The sequence below is a fragment of the Primulina eburnea genome, chromosome 8 (assembly GCF_022965805.1).
Source record: "Primulina eburnea isolate SZY01 chromosome 8, ASM2296580v1, whole genome shotgun sequence".
Taxonomy (NCBI): Eukaryota; Viridiplantae; Streptophyta; class Magnoliopsida; order Lamiales; family Gesneriaceae; genus Primulina; species Primulina eburnea.
In genome coordinates, this window is record NC_133108.1 from 8,761,970 (window position 1) to 8,786,448 (window position 24,479).

Sequence of the window (24,479 nt, forward strand, 5' to 3'; positions counted from 1 at the left end):
AATATTTTCCAAATGTACTGTCCTTATGCTGACGATGTTCTTCTCTCTCTTTTTTCATAATTCTTACTCATTCGTTTTGAACAATTTTACGTATTTTTGGATCGCCAATTGTATTTAAATACATGTACAAAACTTTATTCTCCTCCTCAATTTTAGCCAATTCTATTTGTTGTCGACGGATTTCTAGTTTTTTTTGCTCATTTTGCAATGATAACAGCTTAATATCATTCTATGCGATTGTGACATCTCCAGCACGTTGTTAGAAGTAAAATCATTTGAATGATATAATGAAAGCATGTATTATGATGCACAATATGATAATCAAATATGAACGTGATCTTAGTGCACCAATTCAAGATGCCAGGGAAGCACCGACTCCAACAGTAGAAATGATTGTCAATAAAAATATCAGATTTCAAGAATTTCTCGCTCGATATAAAAAAATAAAAGACAAAGACACTCCATGTATATTATGAAATGCTTTAATTGATAATTTATGAGATGATATGATCATTTAAATATTTGAAGTTATATTAAAATATGTTATTTAATTTAATATCATATATTAATTTTATTTCACCAAATTTACTTCTTTTTATTTCAATTCGTATAATATAGATTTCAATAATATATTTAAAATAATTAAATTAATCATTTTAATAACATTATAACAATTAATAATGATATCATATTAATTATATCAAATATCAAATATAATTATAATTATATCACTAAATTTAAAAATATACATTTAATAATTAATAATAAAAAATTAAATAAATTAAGAAAAGTGAGATTTGAAGCACGTGGGTGATATATAATTATTATATTTGAAGCTGAAATTATATTATTTTAAAATAGAATTGTATTAAAATATAGATGGTTGGATATCGCCGGGGACGCAAGTGCAACAACACCTTGATCCCACGATGCTGCCGGTGGCGAAGGGGAAAGTAGGGGCCGCTCAGAACGCAGCGGCAAATGTTGCTGAAGCTCCGAAAGGAAGGTACGTTATACACTCATTTTGGATGTCACAAATTCGAGGAGCGGGTGGGGGGGGGGGGGGGGGGGGGGTTTAATCATGAATTAAGTGGGTATCAGTCGAATTTAACTTCTCTATGGGTAATTTAGCTTTAACTGCATCGCAGATGGTAAAGTTTCGATTTTTATGGTTCACTCTTGCCTTTTTAAAGGGTGCAGTTTCCTCGTTAAGTAACTATTGTCTAGCATCTATGTTTCGCATCTTATTTCTTATTTTGATATGTTGTGATTCGGTCATTTTCCTTCTTGTAAGAACTAATTGATTTTTTACTTGCTTTGTGAAAATGTGCTTGTTTTATATGTTTTTAACCACTTCGTCATCTGCCGTACTGATGTTTATTAAATAATATAATGATTTTTTAACCAAAAAAAATCACCAAGAGTATGTATTGCTGCAATGGGACTTTCATATGGTTAGCTGGGTCTTAGTTCACCAACATAAAACTACTCGTTTGAATTTTGAAAGCAGAGATCTTCACTTGTATGAGAAATTGATAGAAAAGATGGTCAAGTAGAGGCCACGAAAAAACTAATTTGATTTGACCCGTCTGATGTTCAAGGTTTTTGTTAGGAGAGCTGCCTGATTACCTAGATTCACACTACTAGTGACGACTACTTCTTTCATGAATGCCTGCACAAACAATAGATTAAAGATTTGGCTATGTGGGTTTGGCACTTAAATTTACTTGGCACTGCCAATGCTAGCAGCCTAGCACAAGATTAAAGGTCCATCTTGCCAGGGAAAAGTTGAAGCAACTGATGCTATTTTGTGAGTGTGTTTTATTGCTTGAGGTGTTACTCATTTATGTAGATAGAAAACCAAACGTTGCGTAAATTTCATCAGTGTCAACTGTTCTGGCTAATAGATTCTCTAGGGATATGCTAACTTTTTGGATGTATGGAACCCACTTGCATGAAGTTACCCCAGTGTTCTCCTTATTGTCATTTGTAAATATGTTTGATGGTACCTATACAAAATGCAGTTTGTCTTATATACACTCGCCTTTTTTTATATGGGCATCCAAGAATGGTGAAGTAGATTATCTTCAGTGACTGGAAACTTATTTGATGTCTAAGTTTCTTTCAAAGCAACATAGATGATCTTTAAATTGAAAATTAAGTTTTGGTAATATTTTATGCGATACTCCTTGTTATTAATATGTTGCAGTGAGACGCCGAATCATTACATTCACTTTTATTTCAGTACTCCTGTTGGAACCAAAAGAAGAGGTGGTCCAGGAGGTCTAAACAAAGTATGTGGTGTTTCACCTGAACTACAGACCATTGTTGGGGGGCCAGCATTACCAAGGACAGAGGTTTGGATATGAATGATTAAACAGTTCAATGAGTTTCAATATTATGTTTTACGAAACTGGTGCTAAACATATGAAATCTGTATATTGCTTTATTTTTAATTCTGATTGTGAAGGAACTATGGGCGTACATTAGGAAGCACAATCTTCAAGACCCTGGTAACAAGAGAAAAATCATCTGCAATGACCCATTGCGCGTGGTTTTTAAAACAGACTGCACCTATATGTTCAAGATGAATAAATTGCTTGCTAAGCATATTATTCCACTGGATCCAAGCAGTATGTAACATAAACATAAGATCAACATTCTACTTGCATTGATTTTTTATCACATTTATTTTTTCTTAAGAATCTGGACAAGCTAAAAAATCAAAGGTTGAAGATGAGCCAGCTAAGCAGACTACTAATTCCAGGCTTCCTCCCGATAAAATATCAGATGCTCTTGCAAAATTTTTCGGTACTGAAAATAGCAAGATGGTACAATCAGAGGCTCTGGGATGTGTCTGGGAGTACATTAAACTCAACCAGCTGGAGGTACATTATTCCATGACCTGTCAGCATTTCTGTGTCAAAGACAATAATTATAAGCAACATCTTTGTTTTTTACGCAGCCTTAATGTAATTTATATGACTTTGACTAGTGTGGTGTGTATTCAATGTGGCACTCCCATATTTTCCTTGAATCAGACATCTCGGGTGCATTCATTTGACGCAGTGCTACAATGTCCAATACGTCAATTTTTTTGGATTTGAATGTCAATCTTGTTTTACTATGTAGGATCCTCTGAATACAATGGTGATTCATTGCGATGTAAAGCTTCAGGAATTGTAGGATGTGAAAGCATTTCTGCATTGGGACTTCAGGAGATGCTCACACATCACCATTTATCTAAGTAGTGACAATATGTACTCATGGGAAACGGTTAGCTTAATCAGATATTGACATTTAATGTGCTTCGATCTAGTGAATTTAATCTCTACACCAACATGATGTGGTTTTACATTTTTTTTGCAGGTTTGTTTCATCTTGTAGCCGACTAGTTATTTTGTGATGACATGACTGATGCTAAAATGATCGATGTAGAGTTAGTTTCGTTTGGTTTGTCCTAGTGATCAGTTGTTTGACTTGTTTCCTATGTTTGCTGGTTTCCGACAGCTGGTGGATGATGAAATTGGATGTACCTAGTAAAAGGGTATTGGCTAGATATAATGTAATTAACCGCTGACCTTAAGTTTAGGCTTTTTATGTTAGATTGGATTAATGTGTTCTGACTGATGCTTTGACATTTCTTGCTATTTGGGTTATCTGCCTATTGTGTGTGGAAATCAGTCTTCCTGCACAAATAAGCATATCATCAATGGCTGCAATCGTGCGGAGTTGAGCGCCGATAGGGAGACCTTAGGTAGCTCGAGCCGCTTTATCGAGTGTGAATTTTGATCTAAGGTTAGATTCAAACTACTTGAGCTTTCTGCTGGTCCACTTATACTTTTCTAAGCATCAATTGGAAATAAAGATGAACATTATACAACAAATTGTTATTCAATCCTCGTTATAAATTTTTAATTGGGTAACATACAACAAAGCTCCGTTTGGTATGTGTGATGCGATAAGTAAATGATTAGTAATTGGAGTGATTAAAAATGAGAGATATTGATTAATAGTATGGTAGGATAAATAACATAGCGTTTGGTATGATTTTAAAACTGATGGATTAATTTTGTATAGTTTTATTGTAATGACCAAAATGTCTCAAGTGTTAATTAAATATATATTCTTAAAATAATTAGATAGATAACTAAATATTTATAATTATAATTTACATTTGTTAAAATTAATTTAAATCAATAAAAAAATAAATTAGAATTTGATAAATATTATTTTCATAAAATAATTAATTAACAAGATTAAAAATTTATAAAAATTTAATTTAAGATAGATTTGTATTATAATTTATTTTCTTTAAAATGATTGAAAATAATAAAAATATATGAAATTAATTTATAAAAAAATATAATAAAAAATTAAATATTATATTAATTATTAAATTTTCACTAATTTTAATTTTTATATTATATTGAAAAAGATAATTCAAGAATATTATGGTCAATATACAATCTTATTATGATCACTATTAAAAAATTATATATTGTCACATCTTTTGAGGAGGGATATTTAATCACACAAATGATATGAATAGTGCGGGCTTTCAATTATAATCAAGAGCCTGCAGACTAAATAAAAAATGAACCAAACGCGAGATAAGAGATGATTATTTAATAATCATTCTCTTATCATGGAGATTATTTTATTGGGATTATTTTATACTACAACTGGAGTATTTCTCTTTTATGATATGGTCAAAAGTTAATCTTTGAATTATTAATATATATGTTAATTTTTATAAAAATGTGAGAAATTCACACGATATAAAGATATATGAATAGTGAGAGAAACATTCAAGATGAAGTATAGATTAATTCGTTAGATAGCTAATCTGTTGGTCAATTGGCATAATCTATCCCAAATTTGGGAGAATAAATGGTTCTAAATCCACTTGTGACAATTCTCACCTCTTGAATAAATAATAATACCGTTTTAAAAATAAAAACTTATAAAAATGCAAATATGACTTGAATTTGAGTCGCTTGATTAGTATTCGTTTATAATAATAAAAAGAACATAATATATATTGAGCTGATCCTGCATTTGAGTTTTTTGGATTCGAGTCGAAGCTTGACGAACATAAGATATGATACAAATCAATTGCTATTTAATAAGTTTATAATTTATATAATATTTTTAGTCGATGGAAATAGTTTTCTTTGATTAGGTTTCGTACTAATACGAGACTTTAATGTCAAATAAACTATAATTTATAGACTTTATATAAAATTTGAGTTATCACAATCGCAATCAGTATCTAATCAACTTTTTTAAAAGTCGTGGAAAAGAAGCTATTTTGAGAATTCCCCCTTCCATTGTTGCTTGAATAATTGAATGACTACTTTCGTTAGTGCCCTTTCTATTCTACTACGTCGCACCCCTTAGCACCAATCAAAAGGAAAATTAGAAATGATCAACCAAATTGGATGTGATGTCCTAAAATTGATATATGTTTGGATTTTATCTACTTCCATTGTTCATCGATGAATTTCAAATCCATAATAATACGTTAATTCTCGAATACTATCAATTTCAAATATTCTTAACGGATGGTTTGATTTTAATTTGTTGATTGATTAAACCAAAGACCGAGTGTTTGAGTTTTTTTGTTGTTTTTGAAACAGTAAATCGAATTAAATTAAGTCAAAAACTTGTGTGAGATGGTCTCACGGACCGTATTTTGTCAAACATATCTCTTATTTGGGTTATCCATGAAAAAATACTACTTTTTATACTAATAGTATTATTTTTTATTGTGAATATCGGTAAGATTGATCCGTCTCACAGATAAAGATTCGTGAGACCGTCTAATAAGAGATCTATTCTTAAATTATTCAAGCGGGTGAGTTTTTTTTTTTTTTTTTTACATTAAATTGAATGTAATTTATTATAGTAATAAATTAAATTTAAAAATGAATGTGGTGCAAACCTATATATCAAGTACATTTTCCATCAACACTGATGTTACCCTAATGGCCACATCATTGATGTCAATTTACACGTGTCGTAATTTTATTTGTTGAACATGTGGGGCCTGGACACCGCCCAAAATCCCCACAGCTAATTTATGTGAATCTTCAGTTGGCGAGTTCTATTTTCGACAAAGGAAATATCTTATTGTATATATTGATATAAATAAACTTTCTTGTTTCCAAGAAACGATGATGTTTTTTACGTCTCAAATATATAAATTCTTTTATATATTTATATATATATTAATTAAAAAAATATTAGAAAAGTAAAATGTAGATACATATTATAATTATGTTCTTGTTTAATTCATTCAAAAAATATTACATGTTTTTCAAGACTTAATTAACTTGAATACATTAATAATTAATAAAATGATGCTACAAAGTAAAAGCAAGCCTATATAATTGGCACCTATGGCGCACAAAACGTACCAATCAAAGATTCAATCTCACTTGATGATATTCTCAAACACTTGCTAGACAACAAAAACAAAAAAAAATGTTTAGTATTCTGAAAAACATGATTAAAATAAAAAGACAAAAAACTTGTGTGAGACGATCTCACAAGTTGTATTTTGTGAGAGAGATATTTTATTTGGATCATTCATGAAAAAATATTACTTTTTATGCCAAGAGTATTACTTTCTATTGTAAATATCGGTAGGGTTGACCTGTCTCACAAATAAAGATTCGTGAGACCGTCTCACAAGAGACCTACTCAAATAAAAATTAATTTGTTCTACGCAACTGATTATATAAATTCATTTGTAATTTGTTTTTAAAACATAGTAGATCGATATAAAATGTGTCTAGACTTTTGACTGTCTATTCAATATCACAAAAACTTGTGTGAGACGATCTTACCGATCAATTTTGCGAGACGAATATTCTATTTGGATCACCCATAAAAAAATATTAATTTTTATTGTATATATGAACAAAGTTGACATATCTCACGAGTAAAGATACATCAAACCGTCTTACAGTAAATTTACTTAATATATAAAAGTATTTTTTTAAATCAATTTTAAGACCTAAATTAGATATTTCGTGGGGGTTAGTCCAGAAGATGACTGTGATCCAGCATGGCACATGTCAACCACCGGAATTTGTACTGCTTACGGAGCATGCAGGGAACTTTTATTAATTTACAAAATTTTCTTTTTATGAAAATAAAATATTCACCTTCCGCTGTTAGAGAACTATTGTCTCGTGGTGTTCATCGGTCGGTTCGGTTCGGTTTTCGATTTTTTATTTCGGTTTTTTCGGTTTTCGGTTTTACAAATATATAATCCGATATCCGAACCATTTTTCTTCGGTTCGGTTCGGTTTTCGGCCGAAATGGTTCGGTTATTTCGGTCGGTTATTTCGGTTTTGATACAATTATTTAAATTAATAATCTAAATATATTATAAAATATAATATGTTATTTTTTAAATGATTTCTTAGTAAAATATTTAAATATAAAGTACAAATGAATTACATAAACAACAATCAACTAAGTATTATTCAAAATAATTCTTCATTCACTAATATCATCTCAATAAATAATATAAAATAAAAATAACATTATTAATTTAATTAAATTTCGGCTTTTTTCGATCGGTTCGGTTTTGACATTTATAATCCGAAACCGAACCAAATTAATTTCGGTTTTAACATTTATATCTGAATTATAAAATTCGGTTTTCTGTTCGGTTTAGTGTTCGATTTTTTCGGTTTTATCCGAAGTTTGAACACCCTTACTATTGCCTAGTGTATATAAGGTTTATTTTATCCTACCCATGTGGACATTGTCTCCATGATAGGATGTATGACCAAGATTTGCTCGTGCATATATAGGACCCACTTTTTTTTTTAAATTGTATGTGTGGCAAGATCTTATCCGTTGAAATGAAGTGAGGGTAGTGACCACATATGTAAGATCTCATAAATCTATATATAGCCAATGATTCATATTTATCCTTACATGTAGGTTACATTTTTTTCTGACACGAGAGGCATAACATAAAACTAGTTTTATTTTTTAAAGACCAAATATACATGAATATGGCAACTGTGAAATGGCTCCACCATGTGTCTTTGCCTACTCAAAAGCAGAAAGCAACCTTGGAAATTGGCTGTAGACGAGCGAGCCAGCCTTGCCCACTTTGAAAACTTCCATTTTCTTGTAAAGTATGAGCCTTTACAACTAAGCTTGCCTAATGTCTACATTACATTACTATCATTTTAACATGCCATTTTGGAGGATTTTTCAAATTTGTTTTTCTATTTGTTACTATTTTTTTTTAATAAGAAAAAAAATTCTACAATTGGGATTGACATCCCCTATAAATACCACCCTCTTATTGATCATTTCCCTTCATCAAATCAGAAAGCAATACATTACCTTCCATTTTCTTGGTTTTTTTCTATTCATCTAACCCTCTTCGATTCTTTCAGTTAATATCATTCAACACTCAATGGCCACTGTTGAGGTAGGATTTCTCCTTCAATCTTATCACGACATGGATTGCGATCTTCGTCTTATCCGCAAATTTAGTGTATTATGAGTTTTTTTTAATAAAGAAAACTTTAGGTAATAATTATCCAGCTTGATATACCAAAATTGTAACCAGAGCGGGACCTTAATGTCAAACTTGAATGTTGATTATGATTTTAATGAAGATCAACGGTTGATTATTAGTTCAATGAATGTTACATGCTTAAACTCTTATATTTTGGATATTGATCTTCTGTCATCGTGGGGTGGGATGATCCTTTGGGCATTGATGATTAACAGCTACATACTTGATTCAGTGTTTTATGGTAATGATCATAATCTTAATATTCCGATTAGGAATTACAATAAAAACTAAATTTCCCTGTTTAATTTCAACAACAGGTTCAAGCAGCTCCAATCCCAGTGTCTGAGACACTTCCAACCGACGAAGTGATCGACATCACCGAGAAAAAGGAGGAGGAGGTGGTGGCTGCACCATTGGCAGAGGAGCCACCAACAGCTCCCGAAGCTGAGCCTGAGAAATTGGCTGTAGACGAGCCAGCCGCAGAAGATGTGCCGGAAGAAGCTGCTGCGGAAGAGCCGGTCGTGGGAGAGACAGAAGAAGCAACTCCAGAGACGGTGGTACAAGAACCGGCTGCTATTGAGCCAGACGCACCAGCACCAGCCGAGGAAGTCACAGCCACGGAAGAGGCTGCCCCGGCTGAAGCTGCAGAGGAAGCCGCCGAAGTTCCAGCTGAGAAAACTGTAGAGTGAGGAGTTTTCCTGAGAAACGGAGATTATCAATGCGTTGTATTGCTGCTGTCTTAATATTGTATGATGATGTATGAACGTAATAGGTTGTTATTGAGCCACATGTGTGTGAAGTAATATATTTTAAAGAGATATATCTATTATTATTTATTAAGAAATTGGTGTCATGCTTATTTTTTTTAATTTCATTATTTCAAATTATAATTTAGTCTCACTATCTTTGGTTATTTAGTTATATTATTTCAAATTACAGTATAGTTCTTGATTACTTTTTATTAACATGATATTACCTCTGTTCGAATATACACCAAGAAAAGAGAATTTGGTTAGGATTTTTAAATCATTCTTTGTGAATGTGCTTCAACTCATATCAAAGGAACAACTCGTCAAATAAATAATAAAAACTCACTAAATTCAATAGCTTTCGATCTGTTTTGTACGGAGAATAACCTCTATAATAGGATAACGAAAAATGAGATGGGGTAAATCATATTCATTGGCGAGGTTCAAAAGAACTTCCTGGTTAATATCTCATAGGTTCAAGTCCGGTAAGTCTCCATTCTCCTTCTTTGCCTTCGGGACGGAAAGAATGCAGACATCTCCAACTTTGACAAGAAAAGGAACAACCCCTATAAAAGGAAAAAAAAAAAGAAACCAAAAATCCCTTTCTTCTAGCTAGGAATATAATTTAAAATGAGAAATATAATAAAATGTCCTTATGGTTTACCAAAAATCCCAATTTAATTTTTATTCTTTGGACGTTCCCAATTTGTTCCTAATTTTCAAAAACTTATCCAATTCAGTCCTTCAACTCAAATAATTCTCAAAATAACCTTGGTTGAGAAAAATGTATAAAATGTCTTAAAATGCTATATAAGAGATTTTTATTCTGTACATTTATTATTATTATTATTATTATTATTATTATTATTATTTTGTAACTTATTTTTTGGACGATGAGATATTTTCTCAAAATACGAATCTGAAATTTTTTCAAGATTTTTTTATTTATTTCAAATTATATGCCAATATTATGGAATATTTTAAACAAGAAAATCTAATCCAGGTCAGATTTTAGGAGCAACTTGGAACATAACTTGCTACTAGGATAGAAAATGACTCAAACTAATAAATTCCTAGAAGTTTTCTTGGTTTTCTATAAATATTCAGGAGATTTTAGAAAAATCCAAAACACTATTCAAAATTATGAATCAATTATATTATATATCACAACAAATTGAATATATCTTCAAGAAACAAGAAGAAATTCTTGAAACCTTGAAAGAAATTCAAACAAATATCTGAAGTCTATAACTTCAACTCACTTCTAGCAGTATGATCGCAAGAGGAAGGTTATCGCCCTCCTTTGATACCGAACTCTTAATACATAAAAAAAGAGAGGCCAAAATGGTGCAAAACATTTATCTGAAGACGAGAAAATTATCAATCGTATCAAGATTGTCTAGAAAAAAAAATAATCAGATGACGACCATAGAAATGATTGGTCTCAATGATCTTCAAGACTTTACAGAATCTTATGCAAACCTCAAAGTCGTAAATTTTAAGATTTTGTAATTCCTCCCAAGTTCAAAAATTGTTGTTGCAATTCATCCCAAGTTCGAATGGATCCCGATCTAAGATTTTGTAGTCAATTTTTAGCTTTATCTTTTAAAGAAAAAGGAAAAAACTTAAGTCGAATGGTGTTCACACTACAATTTAGATCATTATATGTGTTGCACACTTCTTCAAACTCTCGTAAATGCATGTATGGATTTTCAGAATCTAAGCCATGAAAGTTGGGTAAAATTTGGATAATACCAGGCTTAAAATTGAAATGAGATGCATCATGGGGAAAAACTAGGCATGAAGGTGCACTAGTACGTGTAGGATTCATGTGATCTCTAAGTGTTCTTCGTCTATCATGATCATGTTGAGATTGAATTTCATCTTCATTTTCTTGGATGGGTTATTCCATCATGTTTTGTAAAAATAAAGGGTTATTTCGAATGAGTCGACCACTAAGCGTACGTGACCAAATGCTTATGCAAATGCAAATGAATAAAAACACAAAAGCTATAAAAATTCAAATAAAGAAAAATAAACTATAAAAGAAATTAAATAGACTTGAAATTAAATTATACTTCCCCGGCAACGGCGCCAAAAAATTGTTGCGACTCAGATTGTTGCACTCCCAAGAGCAGGTTGTCCACAAGTAGTATAATTCGGCGAGTCCGATATCGTATCCATAGGGAAGCTAAGGTAATTACAAGTCCACTACAATATCTTTTTGTTTTGTTTTGTTTTTGTTTCTTTTTAATTTTAATTGTTTGAATCTTTAATGGTTAGATTTTAATTGTTTCAAATTTTAATTTAAGTAGTTGAGATTAAAAGATCCACTCTTGGTATTTTAATAAAGTTAACATTAACGAACAATATTGAAATCCACTTAATAAAATGGTTCCAATATATTAAATAATCATATTTATATTATGTTATATATTATTATCTTATAAGTATATAATATATACTAAAACTTATAAATGTGGTCAAGTATTTATTGTGCTATATATATTTGTAAACACTAAATCAAGGTTCCCAATTTAAATGGTTGGTAAAACCAAACTAACATTTAAATGGTTCCAAGAATTTAGTGTAACTTATAGCAACAATAAATCAAAACTCCAACTTATAAGTAGGGTATAAAAATATTTAAAGAAATAAATATAATATAAACAATAAATAATGATTAAATAATATAAAACATAGATTCTTACATTTTAGTAACCTTATTATCATGCCAAGGGTTTCACTTTTTCATCTCAACTTTAGAAAGTTAGCTATTCATTATTCAAAGTATAAAACTTTGAATATGAAATTATCATACTAATTATATTTAAATGAAGAAATAAAAGAAAAATATAGAGAGAAATATTATGAACTCAAAGGTTTGTTCATAGAATGAGGATATCTCAATACATTACAATGCACCCCTATTTATAGCCAAATTTGGGAAGACAACCACAAATAAAATATTATTTTTTTACACATAAGTCTTCATTGGTGTTCCAAGATATTATATTATATTACACATCACTTTTGAAAATCTTCTTCTCCGAATTTGCTTCTTCACATAAAAAGAAACATGTGGAAAATTGAGTTGTCTAGTTATGGTATTTTTTTTCAAACCATTTGACCAAGTAATTTGAGATATATAGTCAAAATACTAGAGCATGGTAAAACTGTCCCTCATTTGGTAACTTTATTTGTTGCTTAATTTGATCCCAATTGTGAGAGAATTTTTATCTCATGCTTGCCATCAATATTGTAGATATTAACATCAACTTTCTACAGGTCCAAGAATCATCTTAATCCCATTTGAAACTCCAAGTTTATTCTTGTTTTATCGAACCTGTAAAAAATAGTAAAAACTTGTAATTACACAACAACTTATATTTTATACAATTTATTATAAAACATATAATATTTAAACATTTAATAAAACAAAAACTATATATTTATATTATAAAACATTTAATTAATGTACAATTTTTATGTTTATCACACCTCCCAACCAGCTTATTGCTAGTCCCTAGCAATTTAAGCATTAATAGCAATACAAAACATATTGATTAATTTAAATAGAAATGCAATCAGAACTATCTAAGTGTTTAAATTAAATTTGAAAACTGTCAAAGTTATATCAAGATCATCATAATTATAATTTATGAAATAATTTGAGATGATCAATTCAAAGCTTATTTCAGGTAGTTAAATGTACACGGCCTTCAGAAATTCCTAGTAAGAGTCTCAACTCCATATCCTCACAGGTTAATAAATGTTTCAATTTATGGCAACGATTTCTCTCATGGAGTTGGAATACAGATAAATGCTCAGAAAAATGGTTTACAGAATGCAGACAGACAGACGAGCCAAACTAATCAAAAGATAGAAAATCCATTGATTCAAAATCTAGTTGTTCTTATTATATATTTTTTTCCTGATATATTTTTTCTTTTTTTTTTTTCATAACATCATGGAATCAGACTCAGTTTATGCTTCTTGACCACATATTTATTTAATTTGTACAATAAATTTCTCTCTTTCTTTTTTTTATTTTTTTTATGAGAGATATATGAGTTGTAGCATATAACTTAAAAATTACATAGAGCTTCAATATCTTTCTTTTTGTATTTTTCTCCTCTTTTTTTTCTTTCAGGAAATATCATTTTTTTTTTCAAAATAAGAACTCAAGATCTAAACAATAGATAGTCTCTCTCATGATCAATAAAGGTTCGAAAACTGTTTTCTCAGTCCTCTCCACTTACTCACAAAATATGTGTGAGTTTAAAATTTTAGGCACTCTTATAAGGTATATCTTGGACCATATACTTTAATACCTGATTTTATCACAATGGTTAATCACTCAAAAAGATTTCATAAATCATATTTTTATATTGATCAGAATATTAAAATTGACTTTTTTTTTCCAAATAAAAATTAAACATCCTTAGATAAATTAATAAATTTTCTAATTTAAACCTTTCAAATATGTAATGTATGATATTTTTACAAAAATTACAAAGATACAAGCAATAAACATGATTTTATTATAAAATAATATATATTTTTATATATTTTTTTAAATTTTTTTTAATTTTTTTTTATAAGTTTGTTATTCCCCCAATCAGAATATGACATTGTCCCTAATGTCAGAATAACTATTAATAAAGAGTTCATAATGAAAGAGATATCACCTGGAATTTTATTGAAGATAACAAACTGAAACAAACGCAAACCAATCCACGACTTTTGAATCAATAATCCAACTTTCTTTTCTTACTGCTTGATTGCGATCAATTGATCTTTGTTATCATCGGATCAGGTTTATGAACAAAAGCTTCCAAATCATCATTTAATTGGTCGGCAGTCGAAGCACAGATGAGCATCTGTCGTGAATTTTCTGAAATGAAATTCTGTTCCACAGCTTTATCAAGAAATGTCAACAAATTTTCATAATAATTATTGATATTCAACAAGCCTACAGGTTTATTATGGATATTAAGTTGTGCCCAAGAAACAGTGTGAAAAATTTCTTCTAATGTACCAAAACCACCTGGTAGTGCGATAAAAGCATCAGAATTTTCAATCATTTGAGTGATTCTTTCATACATAGAAAAAACTTTTAATTCCTCCCCAATCATAACACCTGTAATATTTCCTTCAGCTAAAGCTGTAGGAATAATACCCAAAACCTGACTACCTCCAAGATGAGCAGATGTTGAAACAGATCCCATTAACCCAATATTACCTCCCCCATATACCAAGTGAATTTTTCTCTCAGCCAATATCTTTCCAAGATTATTCGCTGCTTCTACAAACACTTCATTTTTTCCAGGACTCGACCCACAAAATACACAAATATTTTTCAATGTTTGTGCAGAGGATCCAGCCATGTTTTTACTTTCTTTTTTTTTTTGTCTGCGAAAATAGAGAGAAAGATGAGAGATTTTATAGGGGTAATATTTTATCATGATAAAACTATGGGTCACAGCTGTAAACAGAATAAATAGTAAAAACAATAATGACACACATGCATATAAAAAGTAGTGTGATTGTGGCTCACAATTTTCCTCTGGTTTTACGTCCGGAAACGGCTTCAACGCCTTCTATGAGTCGAGGATATGCTTCCCATCCAATTTTCTTATAAATTGGCAAACAGGGTCTTTTTTAGTCGGATTCCCAAGACTATGACGCTCATCTTGGAATTGTTTCCATAAACGGAGTAGTTCAATATGCACATGTCCACTAGAATGCGTCTCAAGAGTCAATAAGATGTTATCTAAAGACTCCTTACTCAGCCCATTCTTAATGAAACCAATTTTATCTTCTCTGTTATTGGAAACACATCCCAAAGATCTGCATCGTTTGTCACAAGTCCATCTTGCACACTTATGACAAACCCCTAAAATTTTGGCCCTTCGTTTTTTCGCATAAGTGCTTTTTCCTAATCCAGGCAAATACCGAATGAGCAATGATTGTGGAACTTCTCCTCCTAATCGGACCTTAGCTTCTATTACAAGACCAATATCTTCTGGAATTCCTTTTTGCATTAGCAATCTCAATCTTTCACACCTTCCTGCATAAATTTTTCTTAGAACATTTTCAGAAATAGAGGGAAAATATTTACAACTTTTTGAGAGAATTTCATCATTTTGAAATGAAAAGAAATGATTTTTTTTTATTTTTGTGTCAGCAATTGTGAGAAACTGATTTAACCGACTATGAGAGTCACGGAGTACCGTTATCCACCATTTAACCGGGAAAATAAAAAGATTCAGAAAACCTGAAATAAAAACAAACAAAATTAAATGCAACATAAAAATTTAAGGATCAGAAAGATAAATAAACTCTTCTTGAAAGATTTCATATTCCAAAAATGGTTTAAGCCTTTGTCCATTCACTTTAAAAACATCATCATTTTTAGGATTTTCAATATCCACAGCTCCATAAGGATATACATGCTTTACAACATATGGGCCTGTCCATCTTGATCGTAATTTTCCTGGAAATATGTGAAGTCGAGAATTATAAAGCAAAACTTTTTTACCAATCTCAAAAGATTTTCTAAGAATTGTTTTATCATGAAATGACTTGATTTTTGCTTTATAAATCCTTGAATTCTCATACGCGTCATTTCTGAGTTCATCAAGTTCATTAAGTTGTAATTTACGCAATTTGTTGGCATCATCCACGCTTGAATTTAAAGTTTTGATCGCCCAATAAGCTTTATGTTCCAATTCCACAGGCAAATGACAATGTTTTCCGTAAACCGACCTATAGTGAGACATATTCAATGATGTTTTAAAAGCTGTTCGATATGCCCAAAGTGCATCACTAAGTCGCAGAGAGCAATCTTTTCTATTTGAGTTAATAGTTTTTTAAAAATTTGCTTTATCTCCCTATTAGCTAATTCAACTTGTCCATTTGTTTGAGAATGATAAGGAGTATACCATATTTTTTCATTAATGAATCAAATGATTTATTAACAAAGTGAGTTCCCCCCTCACTTATCATGGCTCGAGGAATTCCAAATCTACTAAAAATATTTTCTTTTAAAAATTTGTTGACGATTTTATGATCATTTGTTCGACATGGAATTGCCTCTATCCATTTGGAAACATAATCAACTGCAACTAAAATATACAAGTATCTAAACGACGGTGGAAAAGGTCCCATAAAATCAATTCCCCAACAGTCAAAGATTTCAATTTCAATGATAGGATTCAAAGGCATCTTGTTTTTTTTTTGAAATCGCACCCAATTTTTGACATTTTTCACAGATCTTGCAGATTTCGTGGGTGTCTTTAAACAAAGTGGGCCAATAAAATCCACAATGCAAGATTTTTGCAGCCGTTTTCTTTGAATAAAAATGTCCTCCGCATGCTTCTGAATGACAAAATTTAATGACACTACTTACCTCATTGTCGGGTATGCAACGTCGAAAAATTTGATCCGGACAATACTTGAACAGATATGGATCATCCCAATAAAAGTTTTTTACCTCATTCAAAAATTTTCTTTTATCTTGAGAACTCCATTGCGGTGGCATTTTTCCTGTCACAAGAAAATTTACTATGTTAGCAAACCAAGGTGTAGTAGTAACTGAAAATAGATGTTCATCAGGAAAATTATCGTTAATTGGTGTCATTTCACAAGATGATCCTGTTACTAGTCTCGATAAATGATCTGCTACGACATTCTCGGTTCCTTTTTTATCTTTGATCACAATGTCAAATTCTTGGAGCAACAAAATCCATCGTATCAGTCGTGGCTTTGCATCCTGTTTGGTCAACAAATATCTAATAGCAGAATGATCAGTAAACACAATAGTCGTTGATCCAATTAAATAAGAACGAAATTTATCTAGAGCAAATATTACAGCAAGTAGTTCTTTTTCAGTCGTGGAGTACTTCATTTGAGCATTGTTTAAAGTTCTACTTGCATAATATATCACATAAGGCTTACCGTTTCTTCTTTGACCAAGTACTGCACCGACTGCATAATCACTCGCATCGCACATGATTTCAAATGGTAAAGACCAGTCAGGAGATTGCATGATAGGAGCTGATGTTAAATGTCGAATGATTTTATCAAAAGCATTTTGACATTCTTGAGTCCACTCAAATGCAGTGTCTTTTGTTAAGAGGTTACAAATGGGTTTAGAGATTAAACTAAAGTCCTTTATAAACCTTCTATAAAATCCAGCATGTCCCAAAAATGAGCGAATTTCTTTAATGGTTTTTGGAGGGGGTAAATTGGCAATGACATCAACTTTTGCTTTATCAACTTCAATTCCATGAGATGACACGACATGTACCAAAACAATTCCAGAAGTAATCATGTAATGACATTTTTCCCAATTTAAAATAAGACCTTTTTCCTCGCATTTTTTAAAACTTTTTCCAAATTTTCAAGACAATTATCAAATGTATTCCCAAAGACAGTTAAATCATCCATGAAAATTTCCAAACAATTTTCAACCATAATCCAAATTTGACATCCTTCTAAATGCAAAAGTTCCAAAAGGACATGTGAATGTAGTTTTTTCTTGATCTTCGAGTGCAATGGGAATTTGATAATAACCTGAATATCCATCAAGAAAACAGTAGTATGGATGACCTGCTACTCTTTCTAAAATTTGATCCAAAAATGGTAATGGAAAATGATCTTTTCTAGTGGCGTTATTTAATTTTCTATAATCAATACACATCCGCCAACTAGATGGGACTCGACTTGTTACCAATTCACCTTTTTCATTTTTTATCACTGTGATGCCAGATTTGTTTGGAACTACTTGTGTTGGGCTTACCCACTTACTATCAGAAATAGGGTAGATAATCCCAACATCGAGTAATTTGAGAAATTTAGTTTTCACAACATCTTTCATGTGTGGATTTAATCTCCTTTGTGGTTGTTGAGATGTTTTTGCATTTTCTTCTAAGTGAATTTTGTGAGTGCAAATTAGTGGATTAATGCCCTTGAGATCTTTTAGTATCCAACCAATTGCATTTTTATGTCTTTTAAGCATATCAACTAATTTACCTTCTTGATCACTTTCTAGTTTGGAAGAAATTACCACCGAATATGTTTCATCTTCTCCAAGAAATGCATACTTCAATTCTTCTGGCAAGGGTTTTAACTCCAATATGGGTGGTTCATCTTTGTTTTCATATTTTGCCTCAAATTCTTTTTCTGATCCTGGTAACGGGTGATACATAATAAAATCATCAAGATCTATTTCAATATTTTCTTTTACAGTATCGATTGAACAAATATCTAATTGGTCACGAGTACTCCCTTCTTGAATGTTTTCTTCCACAAGAGTTTTAATAAGATTTTCATCTTCACTTTCATCTCTTTTGTCATGTGGTTGCTTACAAAGATTAAACACATTAAGCTCCAATGTCATGTTACCAAATGTCAACTTCATTATTCCATTCCTGCAATTTATAAGAGCATTAGAAGTTGCTAAAAATGGACGATCTAAAATTACAGGAATTGCATTACAAGCTTCAATAGGTTGTGTATCTAAAACTATGAAATCGACAGGATATACAAAGTTATCAACTTGGACCAACACGTCTTCTACCATACCTCTTGGCACTTTAACAGATCTATCAGCAAGTAAAAGTGTTACCGAAGTAGGTTTTAACTCGCCTAGATTGAGTTCTTGATAAACTGAATATGGAAGTAAATTCACACTAGCTCCAAGGTCAAGCAATGCTTTTTTAATTTTTCGTTCTCCAATAATACAAGAAATAGTAAGACAACCTGGGTCATTGTATGTGAAAGTATTATTATTTTGAATGATTGCACTTACTTGTTCGGCTAAAAATGCTTTCTTTTTCACATTCAATTTTCTTTTCACAGTGCACAAGTCTTTCAAAAATTTGGCATATGATGGTACCTGTTTTATTGCATCTAATAAAGGAATATTAACCTTTACTTGTTTAAAAATATCATATATATCATAATTCAAATTTGATTTTTTTGTATTTTTCAATGCATGAGGGAATGGTGGTGACACTGTCTGTTGAACCTCCTCTTCGCAAGTTATGGATTCCACTTCCTTACCCTTTGAAGTTGATTTATCATCATCTTCACAAGGTTCAAGAATGGATTTTTCCACAACCTTACCACTTCGAAGGGTAATAACAGATTTTACCTGATCCATCGGTTGAGTTCCAGAAGTTCCAGTTTGTGAATGATGATCCTTGGGATTAGGCAGAGGTTGTGAAGGAAATTTACCTTTTTCATGAACATTAAGTGCAGATGCAAATTTAGCAAGAGTATCTTTCAAATCTGTCATGGTTTGAGCAGTTTGAGTATTGATAGACTCTTACTTTGCAATGAAAGAATTCAATGTTCTTCCAAATTTCTTTTAGGTGGAGGAACATAAGGTGCATAATTTTGAAAATTTTGTTGATTTTGAAAATGTGGTTGCGGAAATTGTGCAGCATTATCATTCCTCCAACTAAAATTTGGATGATTTCGCCAACCTAGATTGTAATTTTGAGAAAATGGTTCAAAATTTGGCCTTTTGAAATTGTTCAAAACATTGGCTTGTTCATGGAGACATTCTTTAAAAGAGGGCAAAGTGGGACAATCTTTTGTAAAATGATCACTTGTATCACAGATGTGACACACAATTTCTTGAACCGATTTTAATTGACCATTCTTTTTCAATTCAAGTGCCTCAACTTTTCTTGCCAAAAAGGTAAATCTAGCTTGAATATCATGTTCATCTTTGAGAGTGTACATACCTCCACCAGATGTAGGAGATTGAATCTTGTTTGATGGTTCGATTGTACCTATAGTGTCCCAATTTTGAGCATTTTCAGCTAATGAATCGAGATACTCAATTGCCTCGTTTGGATCTTTATCTTCAAATGTTCCATTACACATAAATTCAACCATTTGCCTATATTTATGTGTTAAGCCTTCATAAAATTGAGAAACAACCCTCCAAATTTCAAAACCATGATGTGGACAAAGATTAAGCTATTCTTTGTATCTATCCCAACAGTGATAAAAAGTTTCTCCTTGTTTTTGAGTGAAAGTGATGATTTGTCTTTTGAAAGAATTTGTTCTATGCGATGGAAAAAACTTTTTCAAAAATTGTTGTTGCAATTCATCCCAAGTTTGAATGGATCCCGATCTAAGATTTTGTAGCCAAGTTTTAGCTTTATCTTTTAAAGAAAAAGCAAAAAGCTTAAGTCGGATGGTGTTCATGCTACAATTTAGATCATTATATGTGTTGCACACTTCTTCAAACTCTCGTAAATGAATGTATGGATTTTCAGAATCTAAGCCATGAAAGTTGGGTAAAAGTTGGATAATACCAGGCTTAAAATTGAAATGAGATGCATCAGGGGGAAAAACTAGACATGAAGGTGCACTAGTACGTGTAGGATTCATGTGATCTCTAAGTGTTTTTCGTCTATAATGATCATGTTGAGATTGAATTTCATCTTCATTTTTTTGGATGGGTTATTCCACCATGTTTTGTAAAAATAAAGGGTTATTTCGAATGGGTCGACCACTAAGCGTAGGTGACCAAATGCTCATGCAAATGCAAAACAATAAAAACACACAAAAGCAATAAAAATTCAAATAAAGAAAAATAAACTATAAAGAAAATTAAATAGACTTGAAATTAAATTATACTTCCCCGGCAACGGCGCCAAAAACTTGTTGCGACTCTGATTGTTGCACTCCCAAGAGCAGGTTGTCCACAAGTAGTATAATTCGATGAGTCCGATATCGTATCCACAGGGAAGCTAAGGTAATTACAAGTCCACTACAATGTCTTTTTGTTTTGTTTCTTTTTAATTTTAATTGTTTGAATCTTTATTGGGTAAATTTTAATTGTTTCAAATTTTAATTTAAGTAGTTGAGATTAAAAGATCCACTCTTGGTATTTTAATAAAGTTAACATTAACGAACAATATTGAAATCCACTTAATAAAATGGTTCCAATATATTAAATAATCATATTTATATTATGCTATATATTATTATCTTATAAGTATATAATATATACTAAAACTTATAAATGTGGTCAAGTATTTATTGTGCTATATATATTTGTAAACACTAAATTAAGGTTCACACTTTAAATGGTTGGTAAAACCAAACTAACATTTAAATGGTTCCAAGAATTTAGTGTAACATATAGCAACAATAAATCAAAACTCCCACTTATAAGTAGGGTATAAAAATACTTAAAGAAATAAATATAACATAAACAATAAATAATGATTAAATAATATAAAACATAGATTCTTACATTTTAGTAACCTTATTATCATGCCAAGAGTTTCACCTTTTCATCTCAACTTTAGGAAGTTAGCTATTCATTATTCAAAGTATAAAAATTTGAATATGAAATTATCATACTAATTATATTTAAATGAAGAAATAAAAGAAAAATATAGAGAGAAATATTATGAACTCAAAGGTTTGTTCATAGAATGAGGATATCTCAATACATTACAATGCACCCCTATTTATAGCCAAATTTGGGAAGACAACCACAAATAAAATATTATTTTTTTACACATAAGTCTTCATTGGTGTTCCAAGATATTATATTATATTACACATCACTTTTGAAAATCATCTTCTCCGAATTTGCTTCTTCACATAAAAAGAAACATGTGGAAAATTGAGTTGTCTAGTTGTGGTATTTTTTTCAAACCATTTGACCAAGTAATTTGAGATATATAGTCAAAATACTAGAGCATGGTTAAACTGTCACTCCTTTGGTAACTTTATTTGTTGCTTAATTTGATCCCAATTGTGAGAGAATTTTTATCTCATGCTTGCCATCAATATTGTAGATATTAACATCAACTTTCTACAGGTCCAAGAATCATCTTAATCCCATTTGAAACTCCAAGTTTATTCTTGTTTTATCGAACCTGTAAAAAATAGTAAAAACTTGTAATTACACAACAACTTATATTTTATACAATTTATTATAAAACATATAATATTTAAACATTTAATAAAACAAAAACTATATATTTATATTATAAAACATTTAATTAATGTACAATTTTTATGTTTATCACACCTCCCAACCAGCTTATTGCTAGTCCCTAGCAATTTAAGCATTAATAGCAATACAAAACATATTGATTAATTTAAATAGAAATGCAATCAGAACTATCTAAGTGTTTAAATTAAATTTGAAAACTGTCAAAGTTATATCAAGATCATCATAATTATAATTTATGAAATAATTTGAGATGATCAATTCAAAGCTTATTTCAGGTAGTTAAATGTACACGGCCTTCAGAAATTCCTAGTAAGAGTCTCAACTCCATATCCTCACAGGTTAATAAATGTTTCAATTTATGGCAACGATTTCTCTCATGGAGTTGGAATACAGATAAATGCTCAGAAAAATGGTTTACAGAATGCAGACAGACAGACGAGCCAAACTAATCAAAAGATAGAAAATCCATTGATTCAAAATCTAGTTGTTCTTATTATATATTTTTTTCCTGATATATTTTTTCTTTTTTTTTCATAACATCATGGAATCAGACTCAGTTTATGCTTCTTGACCACATATTTATTTAATTTGTACAATAAATTTCTCTCTTTCTGAAATAGAGGGAAAATATTTACAACTTTTTGAGAGAATTTCATCATTTTGAAATGAAAAGAAATGATTTTTTTTTATTTTTGTGTCAGCAATTGTGAGAAACTGATTTAACCGACTATGAGAGTCACGGAGTACCGTTATCCACCATTTAACCGGGAAAATAAAAAGATTCAGAAAACCTGAAATAAAAACAAACAAAATTAAATGCAACATAAAAATTTAAGGATCAGAAAGATAAATAAACTCTTCTTGAAAGATTTCATATTCCAAAAATGGTTTAAGCCTTTGTCCATTCACTTTAAAAACATCATCATTTTTAGGATTTTCAATATCCACAGCTCCATAAGGATATACATGCTTTACAACATATGGGCCTGTCCATCTTGATCGTAATTTTCCTGGAAATATGTGAAGTCGAGAATTATAAAGCAAAACTTTTTTACCAATCTCAAAAGATTTTCTAAGAATTGTTTTATCATGAAATGACTTGATTTTTGCTTTATAAATCCTTGAATTCTCATACGCGTCATTTCTGAGTTCATCAAGTTCATTAAGTTGTAATTTACGCAATTTGTTGGCATCATCCACGCTTGAATTTAAAGTTTTGATCGCCCAATAAGCTTTATGTTCCAATTCCACAGGCAAATGACAATGTTTTCCGTAAACCGACCTATAGTGAGACATATTCAATGATGTTTTAAAAGCTGTTCGATATGCCCAAAGTGCATCACTAAGTCGCAGAGACCAATATTTTCTATTTGAGTTAACAGTTTTTTCCAAAATTTGCTTTATCTCCCTATTAGCTAATTCAACTTGTATGAAAGAAATATTAGCTGAAACATATTAATATTGACGAAGATATATAAAAGCGAAAAAATATTGTATTTCATTAAGAGAATGAAATTACAATGAACAGAGTAACCAGCTGTAATAAAAAGTTGGCAACAAGAGTTTCTTTGGACCTTTTACTTTGATCCACTGTTTTTCGCTCTTTCTTCCTTTTCTTTTAATTCATGCAATTCCTTCATCGTAGATATTTCTGCTTCTTGAATTGATTTTTGACGCTCTCTTTCTCCCTTTTTGACATCACCTTGAACAATAAATTCCGTGATCTCTGCAAGCTGAGCACCTTGGGCATCGAGGCGTTGTTCCAAATTTGTTTGAAAACGTGTCATTTGCTCTGATAGACCAAGGCACATGTTCAGATGAGCATAATTATGTTTTGCTTGCATGAGTGAAAAAATTGATTCCATGGTTGAAAGATCATTACGGAAAGCAGTCTTGGCTGACCGAAAGTCCTCCTTGAGATCAAATTGTTTACGATTAAGAGCCAAAATAGATTGATCCATGGTGATCAACCTTGTCAGAATTTGCTGTTGGCAACATACTTCTCAATCTTCTTGTTGTTCATGTTCACCTTCTTCAGATAGTAACCTGTCTTGGAAAGAAACCAGTTGATAGAAAGATAGCTTACCTGCAGATTTGGATGGTTCAGGCTCATGGAGTTCAGCCATAATGTTCTCAATGATCTGATCAATATCATCAGTGGAGGCAGAGGTTT

At 31.0% G+C, this 24,479-nt stretch overlaps 1 protein-coding gene and 2 pseudogenes across 1 annotated transcript; 2 read left to right on the forward strand and 1 right to left on the reverse strand.

Moving 5' to 3' along the window:
• The first annotated feature begins 884 nt into the window (after positions 1–884).
• On the forward strand, positions 885–3,916 carry LOC140838837 (uncharacterized; annotated as a pseudogene).
• A 4,395-nt stretch (positions 3,917–8,311) lies between these two features.
• Positions 8,312–9,401, forward strand: LOC140838838 (uncharacterized). Its single transcript, XM_073205433.1, has 2 exons — positions 8,312–8,467; positions 8,875–9,401. Exons 1-2 carry the CDS (start codon positions 8,453–8,455, stop codon positions 9,244–9,246), a joined length of 387 nt encoding a protein of 128 aa, XP_073061534.1. The 5' UTR covers positions 8,312–8,452; the 3' UTR covers positions 9,247–9,401.
• A 373-nt stretch (positions 9,402–9,774) lies between these two features.
• LOC140838974 (uncharacterized) lies at positions 9,775–24,267 on the reverse strand (annotated as a pseudogene).
• Positions 24,268–24,479: the final 212 nt, after the last annotated feature.